Genomic DNA, 25126 nt, shown 5'->3' on the forward strand with positions numbered 1-25126 from the left:
AAAAGACTGCCCTGTGTGTTATGCCAATATCCAAGAAGGCACTATGCTCCACAGGCAAAGCAAAGTTGCAGGAGCACAAAGGAAACATGAGATGCACAAATCTAGAAACATCTTCATCTCAAATGTTCAAAGGAACTATTTGTGCCTGACCTACGGTGGAACCTTCTGAGCATGTATTGGACTAATCAGTCATAGTTGACTAATCCCAAAATCATGGTGTCATTGGTCCTTTTCCCGTCTGAAGGACGAACAACAATCACCACCAATATTTGCCTATTAGAAATTAAAATGTCTCAATATTATTGTGAAAATAATTTAAACTTCAAAGACTCCCTGAAAGGTCTCAGGAATCCGTGTTCTAGTAGATATTGCTCTAGTCTCAAAGCCAAAATAAATGTCCTACTTCTGCCACATATTCAGGGCAAGTCACTTAATCTCTGAGTACTCTGGGTAACTCTATGACAATAAGCTACAGAAAAGGGTGTAGCCCTTCATTGTTGAAGGGAGTTTCCTCATTCAAGAATAGTTCCTTGTACTAATGAAATCACATGTTCAGACTCTATTCCCAGTATTTAATACAAAGCTTGGTACAAAAGATGTGCTTTTTCATGCATTCGTTCACAGTCTCTCAACCATTAACATTTTCCTTTTATTATCTTCGTCAATTTGAGGGATTTAAGGAAGTATCTGAGATTTTAAATGTTTGTTTCTCTTGTTAGTAATTTCGAGCACCACCCCTATATTATTATTGATAGCATATATTTCTTCCTTTGAGAATTGTATAGTATATCTTTTGATCATTTTATTCATTGGGGAATAGCTCTTGCTCTTTCATATTTGTTGTAATTTCCTATTGAATTTGGATGTCAGAGAAATTTGCTGGTAAAGACTTTTCCCCTGGTTACATATTCCTCTTCTAATTCTAACTGCATTACTACTATTAAAATGATTTTTGAGTCACATGATCATTAAGTTGGAGGATTAGATATTTTCTCTGATCCTAATTAGAATTTAACAAAATAGACATTATATATGAGATAATTTTTTTTTTAATGTAAAGCCTTTTAAATTCTTTATAATTGAGATTGTCCATTTTATCTCCTGTGGTCCCTTGTTTGGTCAAGAACTTTTCCTGTCCAGAGTTATAAGAACTATCTCAATTAATTGTTGATTATATGACCTTTTATATGTAGGTCATATATATTTAGAGTTTATCGTGGTATGCAGTGTGAAAAATTGCTCTACATCTAATTTTTTCCAATGTCCCTGGTGGTTTTTATTGAATAATGAATTCTTACCCCAGTAGTTGTTGTCCTTGGATTTATTGGATACTATACTGCTATGTTCAATTGCCTCTGGATCTAGCATTTCCACTGATTGAACAACTTTTCTATGGTTTTAATGATTATTGCTTAGTAGTATTGTTTGAGATCTAGTACTTCCAAGCTCCTTTCCTCTTCCTTTAGATATTTAAATATAAAATACTTTAATTATATTTCTGACCAGTTAGTGATTTAGTTTCCAAACATACAGCAGATTCCTTGGTGACCTTAGTTCCTCAAAATTTACTCATCTCTAGGGAGATAACTCACACATTTCCTGAGCTCCACCAACAGCCTAGTGTACTATCTTAGAACTGCATGGTGTGGGGCAGCTCAGAGTATAGAGAGCCAGGCCTAGGGATAGGAGGTCTTGGATTCAAATGTGGCTTTAGACATTTCCTCACCATGTGGCACTGGGCAAATCACTTAACCCTAAAGTAACCCTTCTGCCTTGGAATCAATATCAATTCTTAGACAGAAGGTAAGGATTAAAAAACAAACAAACAGACTGAATGGGCTCTGGCAGTTGTCCAAAACAGAACTCATCTTTTCCCCAAACCCATCCCATTAATGAACTTCCTTTTCTTCTTTTTGACTAGTTCTCTAGTTTGTTTCCAGTTACCCAAGTTCACAACATGTGGTATCCTGAGCATTATTGAATTTTCCCTTATCCTTTTAGCACCTCAGGACTACTAGAATACCAGATGAATTATTTTTTCATGTTATAGCCAAATAACTGGCCTGCCTCCTCATCTGGTCCTTTGTGTTTTTGAAAAAGTACTTTATGCCACTTCTTACGTAGACATTGATGGATGTTAGAGCTGAAAGGTTGTTGGTGATTTTCTGTAGTCTTTTCATGTTTCCCATGTGCTTTTCCATTAATCTAGATTGTTCATAATTGAATTCTTTCTAGATTGTGATTGTCTCTGATTCTTATGCCATGTAAGCTTTATCGGAAAAACATTGGTGTTATAGGTTGGCTTTGTATGTGGCTGGTCCATACTCTTCCATCATGGCCTCTGGAGAGAACTGACCCAGGCTTTTCAAAGCTCATGCCAGTGTTGTTCAGTTGTTTCAGTTATGTGCAACTCTTTGGATTCTTGGGCTTCATACTGGATCAGTAAGGAACAAGTTTCGAGATGCAGTGGATAATTTGGTTCTCCAACGCCTGCAAGCCTGACTATTTATAGAAGCCCAACCTTCTGACTACCCGCAGCTCCCCACCCCACCCCCTTCACTGACAAAGAGGTTCAGATGTTTCTATGCCAATGCACAGAAGGTGGGTAACTGAATCAGCGGCTTCACCAAGAAGGTAAATGAGACCTCCCAGCAATAAGCTGAGCTTTTAAAAGAACACTTATACAATATGGGCAAGGGCATGTAACTAAGAACAAATATCGAAGGAGTGAGCAGCAGGGATGCAGTCAGGAAGGGTAATGCCCAATATGGTTAACTTTATAATAAAGGCAAAACAAACAAAAAAATGGGTTTTGGTTATATTGGCAGATGAGGGAGGAACTGGAAATAATAAGATCCTTCCTCTGAGTGGGTGGAAGAGTGAAGTTGGTTCATCAAGGTAGAACTATGGCTATTAAAGCTTAAAACTGCACTAAGACCTTTGGATCACCTTCTATTCATTTCCTGTTTTGCATCTAGAATAAATGATCCTGCAGAATGAGATCAGAACAAAGATGGTTAATAAACTGAACACTGAGTTACATGAGATGGTGAAAGAGTAATAAGCCTGAACAAATTCTATTTTAGACTATAAAAGATCTGAGGAAACCAGGAAAGATTTTTGATGGACTGTTGTTATTCAATTGTTCTTTCAATCCTGACTCTTTGTGATCCCATTTGGGGTTTTCTTGGCAAAGATACTCGAGTGGTTTGCCATTTCATCTTTTCCAGATCATTTTAGAGATGAGAAAACTGGAGCAAACAAGTTTAAGTAACTTGCCCAGGGTCAAACCGTTAGTAAGTATCTGAGGTCAGATTTGAATTCAGTAAGATTTGAACTCTAGATCTAGCACTCTATCCACTGTGCCATCTAGCAGTGGATAGAACTTTGAGTCTAGAGTTAGGGAGATGAGATTTGAAATCCACTCTCAATCATTTAGTAGCTGTGTAACCCTGGGCAAGTTACTTAACTTGTTTACCTCAATTTCCTCAGCTGGACAATGGGAATAATAATAGCATCTATCTCATAGAATTCTCATGAGTTTCAAGTAAGATATTTGCAAAGCACTTAGCACAAAGCCTGGTACATAGTATTTAATAAATAATTGTTTCTCTTCTTCCCTCCAATGGAACACAAGGCCATATCTACCAAGTTGGAAAAGCTTTGGGTTTGGGTCCCAAGAGATGGAGGGTCCAAGGGGATTAGTAGCATTTAAGTTTGGCTCCATAATAAAAGACTGGACATCAGGAATTGAAATGTCTCTTTGAAAATTCATGAAAAAGACCAAACCACAAAACTGACCTGGTTCAATAAGATAAGTTTGTTTTACTCTGGGGATCTTTTACTTAAAGGTGATATGAATAAGTGAGTTTTTCCATGACTTTCCTTCATCTCTGGGGTTCCCTTTTTATCTTTCTCCCCTTTTCAGCCACACCCAAGGCTGCAGGATTGTATTATCTGTATGGGCTATCTCCAGTCCTTAGTTGGTGGGAGTGGCCCTCAGTAACACCCTGTTCTCCCTTAAAATTGGAACTTTGTAGCTGTCTTTTGACCCACGAACTCCTTTCTGAATCTTCTTTCTTTCCCCTTATCAGTGCAAAAATTTTTGCATTCTGGAAAGACAACTTTGTGTTTGTTTGAGGGTTGGGTTGTTGTCCTTCCTTAAGGAATGAGTAGGTACTGGAGTACTTAGAATGTAGTAAATGATTTGTGAAGACAAGCCAGGCCCTTTCTTGGTGGGGTGTAGGGCAAGTTTTCAGATACTCTACTCTCATTAACCTGTCCTTAGCTAATGGAGGTAGATCCTTGGAGATTGTGATTTATAGTGCTTGGGTGACCCTTGGAGGTCACCTGTGTTGTAAGAGTATATCTTGCATGTTTCTTGTCTCAACTGGTTGCACAGCCTAACTTGTTGGAGTTACGACTTGAACAGGAGACATTTTATGAAAGATACGATTGAGAATATGCTTGACTGATAATGGAGGTGGGCCAGTCATAGAGCAAAAATGAAGGACAGATAGAGAGACAGGCTCCTAGTAAAGCCAAGATAGTAAAAGAACAAGAGTGGAACTTTGAAGGGAAAATGGATGAGATTCCCATAGAATGAAGAATCATGTAGGAGTTCTGGCCTGTATTTCTGGAGAATTCTTTCCTACAATGATGAAATCACAGAGTGATTGAAGTATTATGAAATTCTTCTCTCAACACAGCATCTCCTTTGTCCACTGGCTTTTTTGGGAACCCCAATTTTGCCCCAGTCCCCTGAGAACTCACCCCAAGGGCAGTCCCAGACTCACCCATTTCAGACTGAAAATAGGTCTTAAAGTACTTAAGGGTCCCAGTAAGCCAGTCAATCATTCTTCCCTGGCCTTAGTTCCCCATAAGGTATATAAGATCCCCAAGTTCTATTAATCTTTGGAGAATCTTCCAGCCCATTATATCTCTAATCCTCCCAGAGATACTGTCCCCAGAGCCCCAGGGTTTTGACCCTGTGTAATTTTTGGCACTTGGCTCTGTGATATCTGCCAATTATTATGGACCTATCTCTTTCCTGATTAAAGACTTGGGTTTTCTGACTACTTTAGTAGTTCTGTGTTTTTCCAAGTTGACACCTTAAACAAAAAATAATTAAATTCTGATGGCACAAACCTCATTTGCCAGTTTTTTTGTTTTGCAAATTCTCTGATCCCATCATGGCTACCATGATCCCATGTGGATACCTGATCTAGCCAGTTTCATGGAAGCCTTCTCCAAGAGAGAGAGAATAAAAAGAGAAAAGGGCAACCAGATAGAGTTATGGAGTACATCCATAAATCAGAGGTGGCACCCACTGAGATCCAGCCAAGGAGAATGACAGAAGCAATAGTTGTACCAGTAAGAGAAGGAACAAGAGAACTATGTTAAGAATGCTCATAGAGAAGAGGATGTCCAAGAGAAGGGGTTGGTTAGCAGTGGCAAATGCTACAAAGAGTCAAGAAGGCTGTGGCATTCCACAGTTAAGAAATAGTTGGTGATCTTGGAAAAAGGGCAGTTTCTGCTCTGATGAGCCTGGAAGCCAAGTCAAAAGAAGCTGAGAAATGAGTGGAAGATGAGGAAGCCTGTGAAAGGGAGGAGAGATAAATGAGGATAGCTTGAAGGCATGGCAGGGCCAAGTGAAGGGTTTTGAAGGATGGGGGGATTGTGGGAATGTTTGTAGTCAGCAGGCAAAGCATTCTGGGGAAATTTGAGATTTGGGTCATTGGATATGGTGATTATACCTCTTAACCTGGCAAACCCCTTTGAACCACTTTTTTTAATCTACTAGCAAGCTTAGGACTTAGTTCACAGAAGCATTCTTTTAAGTTCAGAGTTGATACCATTTTACCTATATTTCCAGAGTTCCTTGTTTCTAAGTGTTCGAATTTATATATTTATAAACTACTAAGTGCGGAAGAGAGTTTAGTAATAATATAGCCTAATCTGATCATTTTACATTTTACAACTGAGGCTGAGAGCCAATAAAGCTTGTTTCTTTCCCTTGATATTTTTTCACCAAAATAGAATACAGTTTGGGTGGGTGGGTGGGGCTATGTATATGGCATAGTAAAATATTATATACCATGTATATAGTATAGGGGTATATGTAGTATAGTAGAAAAAATGGATTGGAGTCACATGTCCCTCTTTCAAATTCTCAACCTCTTTTACTTTTTACCTTTGTGGACTTGAGCAGCTCATATATCATTCCTGGGCCTGTTTTCTCATCTTTAAGATGAGGGAAACAGGCTTTATAGCCAAAAGGGACTATAATTCTTCTCAGTCTTTGTGTGTGTGTGTGTGTGGAGTCCGGAAGGGAATATTTCTATCCTTTGGCTTGTTTCCTTAGTCTCCTTTTTCAAAGGGAAACAAACCCCCAAAGTTTTCACTTTTCTTTCCTACTTTTTAATTCCATCAGAGCATGAGACTGTAAAAGTAAATGGGATCCATCTAGCCTCAGGCAAAATTAATTTCTATCTGTGGATGTCTTTGGAATTAGCTATCTCCTTATTAATGATCCTCTAGCCTCAGGAGAAAGTCATTTTAGGTCATTTTCTCACCTGTTGAAGAATCTCTGCATCTGAGTTTCTGAAGAGACTCCAAGGCCTCATCTTTAACAGCAGCGACATGCATCAGAATTCCCCTAAAACATCTTCCACAAGTGAGCATCTAGTCTATCCTTAAATAAAGATAGTAACAGCTCACATTAAGATTTGCATTTTTGGTTCACTAGTTTTTCTCACTGTTTGTGACCCCATTTGGGGTTTTCTTGGCACAGATACTGGAGTGCTTTGCCATTTCCTTCTCTGGCTCATTTTACAGAGGAGGAAACTCAGGCAAATAGGGTTAGGTGACTTGCCCAGGGTCACACAGCTAGTGTCTGAGGTCAGATTTGACCTCAGGAAGATGATATTTCTTGACTTTAGGCCTAATGCTCTGGGCACCATGGTGCCACCTAGCAACCCATGAACACAGTAGAGGCTTAATTAATGTTTATTAAATGATTCCTTGTAAGGAAGGAAGGAAGGAAGGAAATAGATATTCATTAAGTGACAGCAGGGGGAAAAGGAAGGGAAAAACATTTACGTAGTGCTTACTGTGATTACTACTATAAATATATATTATCTCATTTTGTCCTCACAACAACCCTGGAAGGTAAGTTCCCTATTTTACAGTCGAGGAAACTGAGGCAAACAAAGGTTAAGTGATTTGCCCAGGGTCAGAGAACTAATAAATATCTGAGGCTTGATTTGAACTTAGGTCTTCCTGACACCGAAGACCCAGTGCTCTAACCACTGGGCAATCTAGCTGACTCAATGCATATATTATGTTATTTGAGACTCACCACAAAGCAGATGAGGAAACTGAGGTTCAAGGAGGTTCATTAATTTGCTCACAATTACAGTTAATAATTGTCCAAAGGGGTAATAATGTCAATCCCATATTTTTCTGATTCTCCATATTGTCTAAATAGCCTTGTTGTCTCTCAGAACTGCCCAAAGGTGAGGACTATAGGATTTTAGATTTGGCAAAGACCTTAGAGATCTTTCATTGTAACCTCTTTATTTATAGTTAAGGGAACTAAGACCTGGGATCGTTGGATTTATAGCTGGAAGTAACCATAGAAGTCAATTAGTCTTAACCTTGGATTTTGCAGATAAGGAAACTGAGGCCCTTAGAAGTTAAAGCACTTGCCCAAGGTCATGTAGATGGCAGAGGAGGGTCCTCTGATTTCAAGTACAGTGCTTTTTCCTACTGTACGGTATATTCTTTGGGCAAATGACCTGCTAGATTCAAAGTGAGGGAAGAGCTAGTATTCAAAGCTATTGTATCCAACTGTATAACACTGAGCAAATCATTTCCCCCCTTAGAACCTCAACTTCTTTTTTTTTTCTTTTTTTTTTAACCCTTACCTTCCGTCTTGGAGTCAATACTGTGTATTGGCTCCAAGGCAGAAGAGTGGTAAGGGCTAGGCAATGGGGGTCAAGTGACTTGCCCAGGGTCACACAGCTGGGAAGTGTCTGAGGCCAGATTTGAACCTAGGACCTCCCATCTCTAGGGCTAGCTCTCAATCCACTGAGCTACTCAGCTGCCCCCCTCAACTTCCTTTTTTATAAAACAAATTGTGTTGGACTTAGATGAGAGGTCCTCAGAGAATGATCCAAGGATCCCTAGGAGTCCCTGAGAACCTTTCAGGGGATCTCTGCAAAGTTAGAACTATTTTTATATTAAAACTAAGACATTATTTGCTAATTAAAATATTTCTTTCTCTAATTACATAGCTGTGTGAAGCCAGACTTTCTTCATGTACTTCAACCAAAACAATATTTCTAAACATTGAATGCAGAAGCAAATATTCAGGAAGGAAGGAAACAAGAATTTATTAAATTCCTACTATGTGCCAGGCACTACACTAAGCAATTTACAACTATTAGGTCAATAACCCTAGATGGTACTATTATTATTATCCCTATTTTACCATTCAGAAAACTGAGGCAGATGGAGGTTAAGTGACTTGCCCAGTGGGCACTCTAGAAGCCCTTGAAGTCAGATTTGGAATTGTCTTCCTAACTCCAGGTCGAACCCAGCTCTTTATAAACTGTGGTCCTAGGTAAAAGCACTTTATCTAGATCTCTTTCTCCTCTCTCTTTTTTTAAACCCTTACCTTCTGTCTTAGAATCAATATGGATTCTAAGGCAGAAGGACAGGAAAGGCTAGGCAATTGGGGCTAAATGACATGCCCAGGGTTACACAGCTAGGAAGTGTCTGAGATCAGATTTGAACCCAGGTTCTTCTGATTCCAGGTCTGGCATTCTATCTATTAAGCTACCTAGTTATCCTACTTCTCCTTTTTAAGCCAGACATTAAAGAAATTTACAAAATATGTAAAACATTGCCTTCCTTTCATTAACTGTTTTTTGTTTTGGAAAATATGGTTCTTTTTTTCTAAAAATATGTTATTTACATAACAAGTAGTGGTTTAATTATTGTTATTTTAATGAATTAAAAATGTTTTTAAAATGATCAGTTTAAATTTCTAATGTCTTAGCTCCAGGCATTTTTTCCTGACTATTCCCAATTCCCTTCTTCAATCAGCCTGCTGACCTCTCTGGCTTCCTTTAAATCAACTAAAATCCCATCTTTTACTAGAAGCCTTTCCTAATCCTCCCTAATTCTAGTGCCTTCCCTCAATTTATCATTTCCTATTTTTCCTATATAGATTGTAAATTCCTTGAGGGCAGGGACTGCCTTTTGGCTCCTCTTTGTATCTCCAGACCTTAACCCAGTGCCTGCCTCCTAGTAGATACTTAACAAGTGTTTACTGAATTGGATTGAAGCTGGGCATTTGAAACTGTGCCCCTTGGGTTCCTGGTAACCTCCTGTATTCCTTTCTTTAATATCCATAGGAAAGAAGTGATTTGGTGAGGGCTGGGGGTGGGAATCTCCCTTATTGAAACAAGAAGACAACCTAGGGGCTCAGCTGTTCCTTCTCTGGCTCCAGGAATGGAGAGGATTTTATTTTTAACACTGCTTTCACTCAAGCCTGTTGCCTCAATTCTGAAGCTGCTAACTATATAAGTCAGAAAGAAAGTGGTGGAATGAGGCAGAAGTCTTATTAATTTTTTTCAAAGTGAGAGAAATATAAAGCTGATGAAGCCTAGAATATCATACTCGATTCTACTGTGTAATTTAACAACTTTGGCTCAAAATTCCTATACATCAGACTCTCTCCAAATGCTGTTTTGTTTTTATAGTTTGTTTTTTTAATGAGGGTATGTGTGTGCCTTGAATTCTATCAGATCACCATTTATAGGATGTTTGGATTTCAGACCATGGAGTCATTTTATTCAACACTCCCATAGGATAGCTGGGAGAACACTAATGAGCATTTTCCAGATCCCAAGGGTAGTAGTAGGGCAGGGTAAGAACCTCCAATATGTTTTTAGGGAATAGGACTGCTCACCTGGCTGGGGGAGGGTGGGCACTGCCTTCAGGTTTCACAGAACTTGCCTAGCTCAATTTATAACATGAGCTTCCTCCCTTAAGAGTTGGATGTTCTCTGGATTCGGATTCCTGCCCTGCTATCCTAACTTAGACTATCTCCCTTACCATCCTTGGTTCCTAGTTTTGGTTCTTTGAGTCTCTAGTTGATGGGGTTGAAGAAGTGGAAAGCGAAAATCCTTTCATTTATTATTGGAGCTCATTTTGTGAAGCAAGAAGTTATTGGAGGGAGGGAGGGGATTTATCCATTTAGACTTACCGTATTATTAAAAAAAAAAACAGGAAAGGACCTGTTTGTACAAAAATATTCAAAGAATAGGAAACTAAAGGGATGTCCCTCAATTGGGGAATGGCTGAGCAAATTGTGGTATATGATGGTTAGGGAAAACTATTGTGCTATAAGGACTAATGAACAGGATGATTTCATAAAGAGTTAGAAAGAGTTTCCAGATTACTACATGAACTGATGCAAAGTAAAATAAGCAGAACCAGAACATTATACAAAGTAACAGCAATATTTTGGTCCCATCAAATATGATAGACTTTGTTACTAATAGCAATACAAAGATTTAGGACAATTCTGAGGGATTTATGAAAAAGAACGCTATCTATCTTCAGAGAAAGAACTGTTGGAGCAGGAATGCTGATGAAGGCATATGATTTATCATTTGTTTATTTGGGTATATGATTTGGGTTTTGGTTTGATAAGATTATTCACTTAAAAAAATGAATAATATGGAAATAATTTTGTATGATAATACATGTATAATCCAGGGGAAAAAATTAAATAGACTTACATCTTAGTGGGAGATATGTTTTGGGGAATTGGTCTTTTTACTGTTGGGTCATGTGATTGCTGGGAATAATAATAATTATTATTATTGTTATTATTATTATTATTATTGATTCTGAGAATGTGTCTTGCTGAGAACCCCCCACCCCCAAACAACCACACTTCATTGGTCATGTACCCTTTGCTTGGAAGTCCTCCAGGGATGGGCAAAGCAACCATTACCCTTAAATTTATGCAGAACCTACATTTGTCCCCTTAAAACTGTTACCCCTCACTTCCCTCCTTTCTGGGGCCAAACAAAACCAGTCTAAAATAAGAGTAGTCCATTGAGCTCCGGAATTAAGAATATGAAAGACCAGAATTTGAATTTTCCTTCAGGCACCTATGAATTATTTGACCCAGGCCAGATTACTTAAAGTCTCTTACCTTTAGTTTTCTCATATGTAAAACGGGACTGTAATAATGCTTACTTTCTAGGATGTCCTAAAGATCAAATGAGATTACATAGGGTGTCCCAAAAGTCTTAAAGAAGTTCAAAACTTTAATATCTTAAAGTTGTTACCGTGTGTGTGTATGTATATAAACATGTGTGTACATATGTATATATATACAGACCATAAACATAAAATATTACAAATGCTAGTTATTACTACAATAAGCTGATGATGATTCAAAACCCTTCATAACCTGGCCCCCTTCTATCTTTCCAGGCTTATACTTCACCTCTCAACACATATTATTTGATCTACTAACACTGGCCTCTCCTGGCTGGTCCACAAAAAAGACACTCAGTCTCTCCACGCCAGGCATTTTCTCTGGCCGTTCCCTCCACCTGGAACATTTGCTTGACTGTTGACCTCTTTGACTTCCTTTAAGTATCAACTAAAATCTCACTTTTGTTTTATATCAATTAAGAAAAATTTTTGAGTTCTAAATTCTTCCCCTTCTATTCAACCCTTCTGTACCTATTGATATGGCAAGCAATATGATAGCAATTATACATGAGAAGTTACATAAAATATATTTCCATATTACCCATGTTGGAAAAAAATAAAAAGCAAGAAACATAAAGAAGATTAAAAAAGTATGATTTAATCTTTACTCAGAGTTCCTCAAATCTTTCTCTGTGGCTCTGGAGGTAGGTAGCATTTTTCATCATAAGTCCTTAGGAATTATTTTGTCATTGTATTGATCAGAGTAGCTAAGTCTTTTAAAAATTTATTAATTGAATTAATTAATTTAGAATATTTTCGCATGGTTACATGATTCATGTTCTTTCCTTCCTCTCTTCCCTCCCCCCTCCCATAGCCAAGGAGCAATTCCACTAGGTTTTACATGTGTCATTGATCAAGACCTATTTCCATATTATTAGTATTTGCACTAGAGTGCACTAGAGTCTACATCCCCAATCATATCCCCATCGAACCATGTGATCAATCATGTTTTTCTTCTGGGTTTCAGAGTAGCTAAGCCTTTAACAGTTGATCATCTTATAATATTGCTATTACTATATACAATGGTCTCCTGGTTTTGCTCACTTTGAATCAGTTCATATAAGTCTTCTCAGGTTTTTCTGAAACTATCCTACTCAATATTTCTTAAAGCACAATAGTACAGCAATCACAATTGTATAGAACTAACTTGTTCATCCTTTTACCAGCATTTCCTCAGTTTCCAATTCTTTGCCACCACAAAAAAAGAGCTATTATAAATACTTTTGTACAGATAGGACCTTTTCTCTTTAGGGTACAGACTTAGCTGTGCTATTTCAAGATTTTTTAAATTTTTATTTTTTTGAATTAATTTATTTAGTCAATTTAGAACATTATTCCTTGGTTACAAGAATCTCATTATTTCCCTCCCTCCCCTTTCTGCAGCCGACGTGCAATTTCATTGAGTATTACATGTATCCTTGGTCAGAACCTGTTTCCATGTTATTGGTGTTTGCATTAGGATGTTCATTTAGAGTCTACATCCCCAATCATATCCCCTTCAACCCATGTAATCAAGCAGTTGTTTTTCTTCTGTGTTTCTACTCCCACAGTTTTCCTTCTGAATGTGGATAATATTTTTTCTCGTAGATTCCTCCAAGTTGTTCAGGATCACTGCATTGCCTCTAATGGAGAAGTCCATTACATCCGATAGTACCACAGTGTATCAGTCTCTGTGTACAATGTTCTCCTGGCTCTGTTCCTTTCACTCTGCATCACTTCCTGGAGGTCATTCTAGTTCCCATGGAATTCCTCCATTTTATTATTCCTTTGAGCACAATAGTATTCCATCACCAACATATACCACACTTTGTTCAGCCATTCCCCAATTGAAGGGCATCCCCTCATTTTCCTATTTTTTTTTCCACCACAAAGATGTGCTATTTCAAGATTAAAGAATATACAATTTTATAGATCTTTAGTCATAGATCCAAATTGTTCTCCAGAATGGTTGGACCATAAATTCCCACCTTCTAAAGGAAGGCTTCCCCAACTTTTAATTCCAGTGTCTTCTTTCTGTTCATTCTTTCCTATTCATCTTGCACCATAGCATAGCTTGATTTGCAAATACTGTTTGTTTATTGTCTTCTTGAGGGCAGGGAACTATCTTTTGTACCTTTTTGGATCCTGTGCTTAGCCCAATGCCTGGCACATTTTCAGCCAACCAAAGAATCTTTGACTCCTCCTGACTCCATTTAGGATTTCCTTGGCAAAGATTGTGGAGTGACTTGCCATTTCTTCTCCAGCTTTTTTGACAGATGAGGAAACTGAGGCAAACAGGGTTAAGAGACTTGCTCAGGGTCACACAGCTAGGAAATGTCTTGAGGCTAGATTTGAACTCGGAAAGGTAAGTCTATCCAATGTGCCACCTAACTGCCCTGGCACATAGTAGGCTCTTAATAAATATCTATTGATTAGTGGTGGAGGTTTGCAAATTCACAGTGACAGCCCTTTAGTCCAGTAACTCCACTGAGTGATGAGGAGGTGGGGTGAGGAAAATAAGGAAAAGCAGATTCAGAAACGGGTTTCCTGTTGCTATGGAGCAGGAAAGGGGAGGTGGATGGAGGATCGGTTTGAATTCTACCCCCCCTCCCCAACCCCCTTCAAACTTCTTCCCACAAATGAATCACCGCCCATCCAGGAACAGACTATATGGCATAAGGGAGGGGGAGAATCCGCCGCCATTGCGACAAACATCAAAGCTTTCGAATCGAACTCCCCTGCCGGGTGAGAGTGGTACAACCCGAAGGGGAGGCTCTCTGAGCCTCTCTGAGCAAAGCAGCGCAGCCCCGCCCGGCCAGGAGAGGGTCTCATATCTGGCAGCCAGCTGATTCTTCCCGCAGTTGGGGCTGGGGCGAGCCAAGGAGAGTTCGGCGTTGGAGGGAAGGAGGGAGGGCGGGAGGGATGAGGATGGGTGAGGGGGCGGCTTCCTCCCGCAAACTCTGCTGGCATCCTTGAGAAGCGGGAGCCACGATTCTCTCGCCCTAGCTCCGCGCTGATTGGATTGTGGGGAGGAGAAGCCGAGCCCGGGTCTGGGGCAGCGGCGCCTCCGGGGCCGAGAAGGAAGCTCTGGGAGAGAAGAGGGCGGTGATCCGAAGGTGCACGTCTAACCACATCCGCGCTGCCCTGGCCAGAAATATCCACAGGCGGGTGCCACTGTTTCCCTCCATTTTGAAAGAAACAGGGGATTAAAAGGGGGGGGGGGGAGGATTGCATCCCTCACCCTCCACCACCTTTGCCCTCTTGGGGGGCCGGGGAGGGTATAGCCGCCCTCATGGCCTTCAGCCCGTGGCAGATCTTGTCCCCGGTCCAGTGGGCCAAGTGGACCTGGTCCGCCGTTCACGGCGGAGGTGCTGCTGATGGTGAGGACCGGGGACCCGAGGGAGAGGCCGAAGAAGATGATTCCCAAGCGGAGACCAAGTCTTTGAGTTTCAGGCAAGTATGCAGCATCTCTAGTTTGGCCCGAGTCCTGGGTTTCGAACTCATGCCTCCTCCTTCCCTCCTGCATCCATGTGCCATGCATTCTGTGTTGTTGATTTTTTTTCTTTTCATTCCCCTCCTTCCCCCAGCTTCCATAATGCCCTAGGGGTCACTGTTCTCTCTCGTTTCTGTAGACGATATTTTGTGGGGATGTTTTTCCCCCTCTTCCCATCCCCCTACTAACTACCTGAAAATCCATCAGATCTGTTGGCGCTTCTTTACCCTCCTTCCCCAACCCCCCTTCTTGATCTGGATAATGTCTTATTTCTGTAAGCTTCAGAGACACTAATGAGCTCACAGGCATTCAGTGTGGTTGATTCACAGCTCTGGAACTTGGAAATCCTTCTTGGAAAGGGGTCATCCCCGCCGCCCCCCGCGATAGATCTGGGGCCCTGCTGAAGGGTCACAAAAATGCAGCGATGATAAGGAAGGTAGGGGCAGGTTTGGCCAAGGCTGGCCCGGTGGCTGTCTCGAGTGGCCGTGAAATGGTCGCCTTCCGAACTGCCACCCACCCAGCAGGATAGCCAAGAAGGGTGATTGATTCCCGAGTTCTGAACTCAGTGAGTCTGAAGCAGTTTGGGGTTCAGAAACCGGGACCCTGCTTGTGGTCAGAATTGTGGTTGGTGTGTTGGTTGGGATGAATGATCATGCCCTCTAGGGGAGAGACCCAGGCGCTGGTCTGGCCTGGCCTGGGGAAACTGCCAGGTTTCAGATCTGTGGCGGTGGTGCTGTTTATTTTTAAAATAGTCTTGGTTTGGGGGAAGGAGATGCCGGGAAAGAGAAAGAAATCTCTTAGACCTGAGGGAATCACCAGATAGAACTCCAGCGGATTAGTATTCAGTGAGGGGGGTTCCGATAGAACCCCAGGAGGCCGAGAGTGAAGGGATTCCAACCATCCTGCAAACCTGGCTGCATAGAACCTGCTGTGAATCTGTGATGGCCCACAAGCTCTCTATGGAGGATGAGGAGCACCGGTAGATTTGACAGTCACACAGAATGCTGGACTCTGAGCTGGCTGGATATTTAACGGCTGTGGAAGGATGTCCAAAATAGCATTGAAAGTGGTAATTCCTCATTTTTCCCCCCTCGGCAGCTCGGATTCTGAAGGTAATTTTGAGACTCCTGAAGCGGAAACACCTATACGATCACCTGTAAAGGAGCTCTGTGATCCATCCCTGGGATTTGAAACACCTGAGGCCAAAAATCAAGGTAAAGACATCAATCATCAATCTCCTGCTTTATTATAAATGTATTTTATTTTCTGGACTGGTTAGAAGAAATAGAAGAAATCTGGAGGTAGAACAGGAAATAATGTTTCTCTGGTACTGTCTTTTCAGAGGGGTTGGATGGATTAATGCTAAAGCCTGACCCAGCATCTGTTTGTTTTAGAAGACAGGTGTTTTAAACATACTGGTTTATTGAAGAATATTGGGGTAGGTGAAATGTCCAGTCTCTTCATCTCCTCTTGCAAGGATTCAATCTCCTTTATGTGATCATCATGTAATTTGATGATAAGTCATTCTTGCCCATGCCCTTCCCCTCTCTGCCCTTCCAGGTGTGTAAAATGGAAGTGGTAGCTTACTGCAGTTGGATTCTGATCTGTTTTCATGAATTCTGCAGTGGGGCTGAGTGTTTTCCCAGAGACACAGCTGAGAGCAAAGTGTTCTTAAGGAACTTGCAAACTAATTTGACATGGAGGAATCTAAAGGATTTAAAAACATTTTTATTTTTGTTATGCAAAAACATACTTTGATTTTGGTCACTGTTGTAAGAGCACACTCATACATAACCAAAACCCCCAAATAAAACATACACTAATATGTATATATGATGTGTGTATATATGTGTAAATACACTGATGTGAAAGACAACTTCAATAGTTCTTTCTCTGGAAGTGGAGAGCATTTCCCATCGTAAGTCTTTTGGGATTGTCCCAGATCATTGCACTGCTGAGAGTAGCCAAGTTTTCACAGATAATCATCACAAAATATTGCTGTTACTATGTACAATGTTCCCCTAGGTTCTGCTTATTTCACTCTGCATCAGTTCCTGCAGATCTTAACAGCTTTTTTTTTTAATCATCTTGCTTATCAATTTTTTTTAAACCTTTACCTTCCATCTTAGAATCAATATTGTGTATTCTTAGGCAGAAGAGAGTGGTAAGTGCTAGGCAATGGGGAGGTTAAGTGACTTGCCCAGGGTCACATAGCTAGGAGACCAGATTTGAACCCAGGACCTTCCATCTCTGGGCCTGGCTCTCAATCCACTGAGCCAACCAGCTGTACCCCTTGCTTATCATTTTAAAGGATTTCTTAATATTGTCTCTCTTTCACTCTCCCAGGGGATGGTGGGAGAACCTCAACTTGTCTAGGAAAACCTGACACAAATAAACACAGCACTCCCTGGCTCCCAGAATCCCAATCCAGTACACCCTGAGACTGTCTACCTACAGCTTCTGCTGTTGCTCCATTTAATTAGTCAAAACTTTTTGGAATGAAAGCTGTTTTGGTATTTATGTCCTAGGATTCTGGGCTTTGAGAGCTGGGAGGGGGAACCTTAAAGATGTGATAGTCCTCACACCCTCTTAAAAGAATAAGAACACTGATTTTAATCAGAAGAAAATATTCTTTTATATGACTTTTCCATTTTGCCAATAGGAACTGGCACTCTCCTCACTGGATTTTTCAGAGGCCAAGTATCCACTTTGAGAGAGGGGAGGAGGTTGGGGGCAGGGTTGTACTGTTTCTTTACTCTTCTCTTGCCTTCCATGTAGACTATTATTATCTTCAGGATAAATTCTTAGAGCTGGGAGGATTATGCAGTGTGAACCTCTGATTTAAAATTTTAATTTTTATTGACATCTTATTTTTATATCACTTTGATTTGTGGATATCTCTTCCCCTTCCCCTTCTAGCAAGCTACTCCTTTTTATAAAAAAATTTTTAAGACAAAAATTCTGCAAAACTTAACAATCTGTTGTACCTTAGAGTACTTGCAAAATTATTCCATACCCATAGTAGTACCCTATAGACCTCTGCAGTTTTACAGATAAGAAAAATGAAAAATTCATCCCAAAGTCTCAAATACAGGTGTGACTAAGTCAGGATTCAAGCCCACTTTAACTAATGCTTAGTTCAGTCAGACCAGTCAACAAGCTGGTCATTTATTAAGCTCATACTATGTGCCCCATGTTGTGCTAAGCACTTGGGGAGATAGAAAAAGCTAGGCCACGGAGTCCTAGAATTTGATGCATAGCACCCTCTGCTAAAAGGTTTATATTATTGGCTAAAATGATCTAGGGATTCCTTTTCTTAATATTATTCTTGGTTGAGAGTTGTACACCTTGAACTTCTGAGGCACCAGGTCCTTTTGCTGTGTTTCACCAATGTTTTGGGCAAGCCCCCTAGGAAATGGAGCCAGTTCCTATCAGTCTTTCTCAGCAGCCCCAGATCTCAGAAAACTTGATATCATAAAACTCAGCACCCTGAGTAGGATTCAAATGGAGGCACTTCCTTAGGCCAAGCTTTGCAAAACAAAAACAAAAAACCCCTGAAGGGCCTAGGAAAACTATTTGTCATTTTCCAGCTCCCTTTCCTATTCCCCAAGAAGTATGCTAGTACCTAGTAAAATTAAATAAAATTCACTAAGAATGGGAGGTGGGAAGGAAGCCTCTTTGAACTTCTGTTTGGGAGGCCTCTTAACCTCATCATTCCTTCAGATAGTGGATTCACTGTCAAATTGTGTTGGCTTGCAATTTAAGAAGCCAAATGTTTGTTGTTTTTTTCCTTTATCACAGACACTTAATTTTTTGTTCTTAATTTCAGCAAGGTTTCTCATACTCTCCATTTTCATTATTTAACCAGATGGATAAAAATCATCCCTATGTGGTGAGTTTAGGGAGTCTTGTATGGTTCTTAAAGTTGGGAGGTTGCTTTTGTTTTTGCAAGTCAGGTGAAAGGTAAGAGTCTAGTTACCACACATCAGGGAATCTCTGGATCTGGAAGTAACTTAGAGAGGTGTGATTTTTTTCTGCCTGGAGTCAGAGTTTATACACTTTCCCTTAAATCCTATTCTTTACCTAGAAATCAGTAGGAAACCAGGAAAGGCCAGAGCTCTGTTTGGCTTGTCATGTTTTGGAAATAACAAAAAGTTGCAACCAGGATCTAGATTCCAACCTTGAGAAGAAGCTATTTAGAGGCAAAAAACTGCCAAAGGATATAATTTCACATTGAAGTTCAGTTGCTGATGCTGCATGGATTTTCTTTGCAACCCTTTTATTCAACTTGGCCTCCTTTGCATAGATTTTGCCCTAACCTGATTCTAGGGTTTGGAAAGACTAGTCTGAGGGAGTCATCCTAGCAGAAGTGCCATTTGAAGATCCTAGTTAGGAGGGAGTAGACACTTTATCAGCCTATAGTATGAATGAGAGATTCTAATTTTCATCTCCTTTTCTCTAGGGTTGGGGAAAAAACCTTGGTTTATTTTTACCTTCATATTTTTTGGAGGGGATTTTCTAGGGAGTTCTATGGACACTTTCCAGAAGCAAGGATCTGATGTTATTGCTTTCCAAAAGTGATTTACTAAACATTTAGTTAATTTAATTTTTAAACCCCTACTTTCAGTCAATATACAATACTGTATATTGGTTCCAAAGCAGAAGAGTGGTAAGAGCTAGGCAGTGGGGGTTAAGTGACTTACCCAGGGTCACAGTTAAGAAGTATCTGAGGACAGATTCACACCCAGGACCTCCCATCTCTAGACCTGCTTCTCAGTTTACTGAACCACCTACCTGCCCCCCTCCCTAAACATTAGTTTTTTTTTTTTAATTTTTTCCGTGGTTACATAATTCTTGTTATCTCCCTCCCCTGTTCCTGCCCCCCCTTCCAGAGTTGACAAGCAATTTCACTTGGCTAAACATTAGTTTTAACATTTTTCACCTTTTTTTTTTTTACATCCAGGGACCTAACTTCTAGAGTGAAATTTTTGCAGAAAAGGATTGGCAGCATCAGAGGCCACTGTGCCTCCTTTGAGTGTCTAAAAGCAGGAAAATAGTAACTTAAATATTTTTCTTTTTTCTCTCCTTCCCCCATCCCCTTTCTTTGATATAGAGGATCCTTAATAATAGCATTTCTATAGTACCTGCTGTATGTTAAGGGCTTTACAATTATTGCCTGTCTCTTGGAGCCTCACAACAGCCCTAGGTGGTAGTGCAATTATCATCCCCATTTTATAGATGAGGAAACAGACAAAAGAGGTTCAGTCCAGAGTCACAGAGCTAATGTGTTTGAGACTGGGTTTCTTCCTGACTCTAGACCTGGCCTAGCTCCCTGCACCTGAAGAGAAATCTCTTTCTACTCTCCTGGAATGACACCTGCTCTAAAATTTCTAGTGTTATAGAATTGGCCTCAGGCACTGAAAAGTTAAGTGACCATAAGTGACTTTCCCAGGGTCTCACCAGCTGCATGTCTTTGAGGCCAGGCTGGCCAAACAGCCTGAAATTTTTGTATTTCTATATACTTGTATCTATCACTATCCCACTAAAATTTTATCTCAAAATGTAAAGCATGTTTCAGACATTTTAGTTATCCTTTCATGTGAACCTCACTCCAAATCTCTGTATGAGGGTGAGTGCAAGTTATTCCTGTTTTACTGCTGGGAAATTCAGGGTGTTGGAGAAGACACACAGACACAGACACACAGACACACACACCCTGATCCTCCCAAGTTACCCTGCATATAACTAGGATGGAATGCCTCAAAGTGATTTTGGGAGCAAGCAAAAAGATAAAATATTAATTATTTTAAAGTATAAGATAATGTTTCAGCCCCCAAACTACTTAAAAGGCCTGTACAAAAAATCTGTTGTACTGGGTACAAGTGACATACCACACAGGGTGCCGGGGCAGACTCCTTTTGCCAGCTCTTACTGCATTGCCCATAGACTGGTCTGGGGCGCAGTCTCAGGGCAAGGAGGGGCACGGGGACCCACTGGTGGTTATGTCACAAGGGAGCAGGGTACGCACCCTTTTGGGGCAGAAAAGAGCTTGTGGTTGCTCAGATGGGAGCCATGCCTCCTTGGATCGCGCCACCTCTCAATCCTAGAGTGAGCTCTGAAGGCAGCTGCTCCCTTCATGGGAACAGACAGCTTGGACAGTTTTTATATTAATGTTGGGTGATTGAAGGAGGAGAGGTAGATAGCCAGAGTGCCCTCCTGGTAGTTACCTGGAGATTGCCCAGGAAAGGGAAGAAGGCCTCTGGTGTGGCCCCTGCTGACTCGCTTTTAGATCATTAACGAACAAGAGCAGCGGGGATGGGGGATGTGTTGTGTCATTGGAGAAAACCCCCCAATCAATGGGGTTTCAGCTCTGGTTAGGTGTTTCACAGAGCTAATTGATTTGCCAAGATCACACAAACGAATAGGAGTAAAGCTGGGATTTCAACTCCTTTTTCCTGACTCCAAATCAGAATAGCCTTCTCAAGTTCTGCATTTACAAGCATCCTTCCCAGAGAGTCATTTTATCTAGATGGCTTATATGGCTTGTGTCCAGTCATCTAACGAGGTTATCAGTGAAGGAACACTACCTGAGAAGGGAGTTTGTCTAGTTAATAGTCCCGAGTGTTTCTCATTAGACTCCAAGAAGAACTAGGGAGAAATTCAGACATATTTTGTTCATATTGTTGCTTAATCTAGGTGATAGAAGATGGACTGTGATTATTCAGAATACCTTCTTATATAGAGTACATAATTCATTAGGAAGTTTTCACAGTGCCCTTAGTATTTTGGAGCAAGCCTAATTCAGCACATTCATGAGATTTGTATGGAAAATTTCATGTTACACAAAGAGGTAGTATGGACAGGAAGGAAACAAAACCAAGAATAAGAAGTCAAAATTTAAAATATTTTTGAATCATTTAGATGATATGGGAGAAATAAATTTTTGACTTGTTCTTTGCCCCCAGGGAGTTCAAAGTCTTGTCAGGGAGACGATACAAACACAGGAAAAATTAATTACTTCAAAGATCCAGGATTTCATTGGTTTTATGTATCTTCATCCTCATAGATTAAAACCATTCTATGGCTTAGTAGCTAATCTTTGAGTTGATATTGCCAAAGGAATTAATCCCCTGTTGGACAGCTAGTTAACAATGAAATTGGGAAATTTGGAAATAATCTTTCCCAGATGGGTGGATAGGTAGACCTAGATTATTGAGTGCTTGATATGTGCTAGGCACTGTTGAGAACTGGACACAAATACAAACAAGACATCATTGTCTTCAGTAGGGGGAAGACTGCACATAAATGGGAATTAGGTAGGGAAAAGGGTATGCTTGCGCACAGGAAGTGTCAGCGGACACACAGTAAGTCATTGGGCCATTATGTAGTTCCTGACACATAAGAGATGCTATAGAAATATGTCTTCCCTTTCCCCTAAAAGGAAATCTTTCTATTTTGTGGGGAGAGCCACTAAGAGCTAAGATAACAGCTTTCAAGAATCCAGGTTCAACTTTTAAGAAGCAATGAGATCTCAGGTGAGGCTAGTAACCTTGTCAAAAAAAAAATGAAGAAGGTCCAGCATGATTTGGTTTTAATGAACCCATATGATTTCTTAATGATCACCACTTCCTTTTCAAAGTGTAGCTCATCCTTTTAATAATCATTTCTAGAATTTTGCCCAAAATTGATCACTCTCATTTACCAGTGGTATCTGCTTTCTTTCCCTTTTTTAAGAGATCCATTTTGTAAGTCTTAAAAGATTTTATGAATGTGAATTATTATATATGTATGCCAATTAAAATATTTTAAAATGGATTTTAATTAATATCTTCTTGTTGTTCTACCTCATACATTTCTCCCTGTGTCCCTCCCATCTCTTATTACAAAGAAAAAAAAAATTTTTAAACCCTTACCTTCCATCTTAGAATCAATACTCTATTGGTAAGAGATTGGCAATGGGGGATAAGTGACTTGCCTAGGGTCACACAGCTTGGAAGTGTCTATAGACAAATTTGAATCTAGCACCTCCCATCTCTAGGCCTGGCTTTCAATCCACTGAGCTTTCCAGCTGCCCCCATAAAGAATATTGTTTAAGGAAAAAAACTTTTAGCAAAATACTCAACATTGAAAGACTCTGATATTATATGTAATTCTCCAGGCCTATGGCTGCTCCCACTCCATCGCCCATTCTTAACTCCAGAGTCAGCGAGAAAGGTGTCTTCTGAAAACTCTTCTTTGAGGTCAAACTTTGTTCTTTATATTTTGCAATATTCTTTTTCAGTTGTTTTGTAGTGTTTCTTTCCATTTACATTTTTATAGTCATTTGTATGTGTTGTTTTCCTGACTCTTTATTATAAAAATACTGATTTTCTCCATTCACAATTTCTTATGGCACAATAATATTCCATGACATTCATGAACCATAATTTGTTTAGACATTCCCCAGTTTCCATTGAAAATTATAAATATTTTGGTATATGTGAAACCTTTTTGTCAACAACCTTCTTGAGTGCTTTTGGGGGGTTGGCAAGGGTCCATATCTAGCAATGAAAACTCTGGGCATGGACGTTTTAGCCATTTTATTTACCTATTTCCAAGTTATTTCTCAAATGGTTCTGCCACTTCAGAACTCAGTGAATAATACTAATACTTTAGGGTGCTTATCTTTCCACAGCCCCTTTAATATCGATTGACTTTTCCACTTTTTTGTGAGACAGCTAGGTGGTACACTGAATGGATGAGAGCATTGGACTTGGAAGTCAGGACATGGAGTTCAGATCTGACCTGAGACACTAACAGTATGACAAGGTCACTTGTCTATGCCTCAGTTTCCTATCTGCAAAATGGAGATAATAGCATCTATCCTCCCAGGGTTGTTGTAAGGATCAAATGAGATATTTGTAATGTGGTTTTATAGCACTATGTAAATGTTAGCTTTTTTTGTTTTTTTTTCTTTGCCAGTTTGCCAATTTTTCCCACCTCTGGGTGGTTTTCTTTTGCATTTCTAATTTTTAGTGATTTGGAACATTCTTGCTTATGGTTTTACTAACTTGAAATCCTTTTGAGAACTGTTTGTTCATATCCTTTGACATCCCTTATCTATTAGAATGGCTTTTGATCATATATTTCCATTGTCAACATATCAAACCCATTATTTGACACAAAGATTTTTTCTCCATTGCTTTCCTTACCCCAGAAGTATTGTTTTTTACTTTTCTGTGCAAAGCCTTTTTCAGTTTTTATATCATTAAAGTAATCAATTTTCTCTTCTGTCCCATTCAGTTTCAAGTGAGGAAATCATTCAAAGCATCTTAAAATAAACCTCATGGATATTCAAATAACCCTTAAAATCAGCAGTGTAGTTTGGGAAAAGCTGGGAATGGTTTTCAATCTGGTGGCATAAGCATATTCACCTGGCAGCCCTTCATGTAACTTGTAGCCATCATTTAAAGGCCCTGGTGAACAATGACTGGGTTCTAAAAGTATCGTTCAAAGACTAGTTCTGGGCTTGCCATTCTGTCCCTGAATAGTAAGCAAACTCCTGGCTTTACCTCAGTCTATGTACTTTCCCATTTGTAAATCTTGGTTAAGCCTTTCTCACCTTTACCTTATCTCAGTTTCTGAGATAATTCAGTTCGATGGAAAGCATACCCTGGCCTGCCTAGGAGCTGGAATGATTCAATTTAATAATGTCAAATAAATGCATAAATGAAAACTTTAGTGCTTGTGCCCAGAGCACTGGGCCAATACCAATATGGGAAGATGATCTGTGGCCTCAAGGAGTTTATACTCTAGGGGGAGAAGTCCTGGGAGTGGGGAGAGGAGCCAGAGGAGCACTCACTCCTAGATCCTTTCTAGGAATTGCCTTGTTGAATAGATGATCCTACTTCAGACTTTGGGTGAACTATTGGTAGGAGTGGGGCACTCCCTCAGCTGAGTGGCTTGACAATGGTGAGTCTGGGTCAGGTCAGTTAGGAGCCCCAAGTTTATTGTTTAGTGCAGGGGTTCTTAATGTTTTTTGTCTTATGGATCTTGTCTGCAATCTGAAGTCTATAAACTCAGAATAATTTGAAAAAAAAATCCTTACCTTCTGGCTTAGAATCAATTCTATGTATTAGTTCTAAGGCAGAAGAGCAGTGAGGGCTTAGGCCATGGGGGTTAAGTGACTTGCCCAGGGATGCAGGACTAGGACTGATTTGAGGTCAGATTTGAACCCAGGACCTCCCATCTCTAAGCTTAACTCTCAATCCACTGAACCACCCAGCTGCCTCCAGAATAATTCTTAAAGGCATAAAATACATAAGATTATGAAAGGAAACCAATACAACAGGGTCCCCCTTCCCCCTTATC

General features: G+C 40.1%; 1 protein-coding gene across 13 annotated transcripts in view; it reads left to right on the forward strand.

Annotated features, from left to right (window-relative positions):
* The window catches only part of TACC1 (transforming acidic coiled-coil containing protein 1), a 197143-nt gene that overhangs the window by 98876 nt on the left and 73141 nt on the right, over positions 1-25126 (forward strand). For 6 of the 13 annotated variants that reach the window (XM_056813554.1, XM_056813555.1, XM_056813558.1 and 3 more), the window contains one exon: positions 15875-15990. The exons of 1 other annotated variant lie outside the window; for it this stretch is intronic. Coding sequence is in view for 9 of the 12 variants with exons in the window: in XM_056813550.1 (XP_056669528.1) it covers positions 15875-15990 (116 nt within the window). In the remaining 3 variants the exon portion in view is untranslated. Of the gene's footprint in view, positions 1-12578; positions 14737-15874; positions 15991-25126 lie in introns of those variants that run through there. 6 more of the 13 variants (XM_056813561.1, XM_056813562.1, XM_056813548.1 and 3 more) reach the window with 2 other exon arrangements.

Source organism: Monodelphis domestica, chromosome 1 (genome assembly GCF_027887165.1).
Source record: "Monodelphis domestica isolate mMonDom1 chromosome 1, mMonDom1.pri, whole genome shotgun sequence".
Lineage (NCBI taxonomy): Eukaryota > Metazoa > Chordata > Mammalia > Didelphimorphia > Didelphidae > Monodelphis > Monodelphis domestica.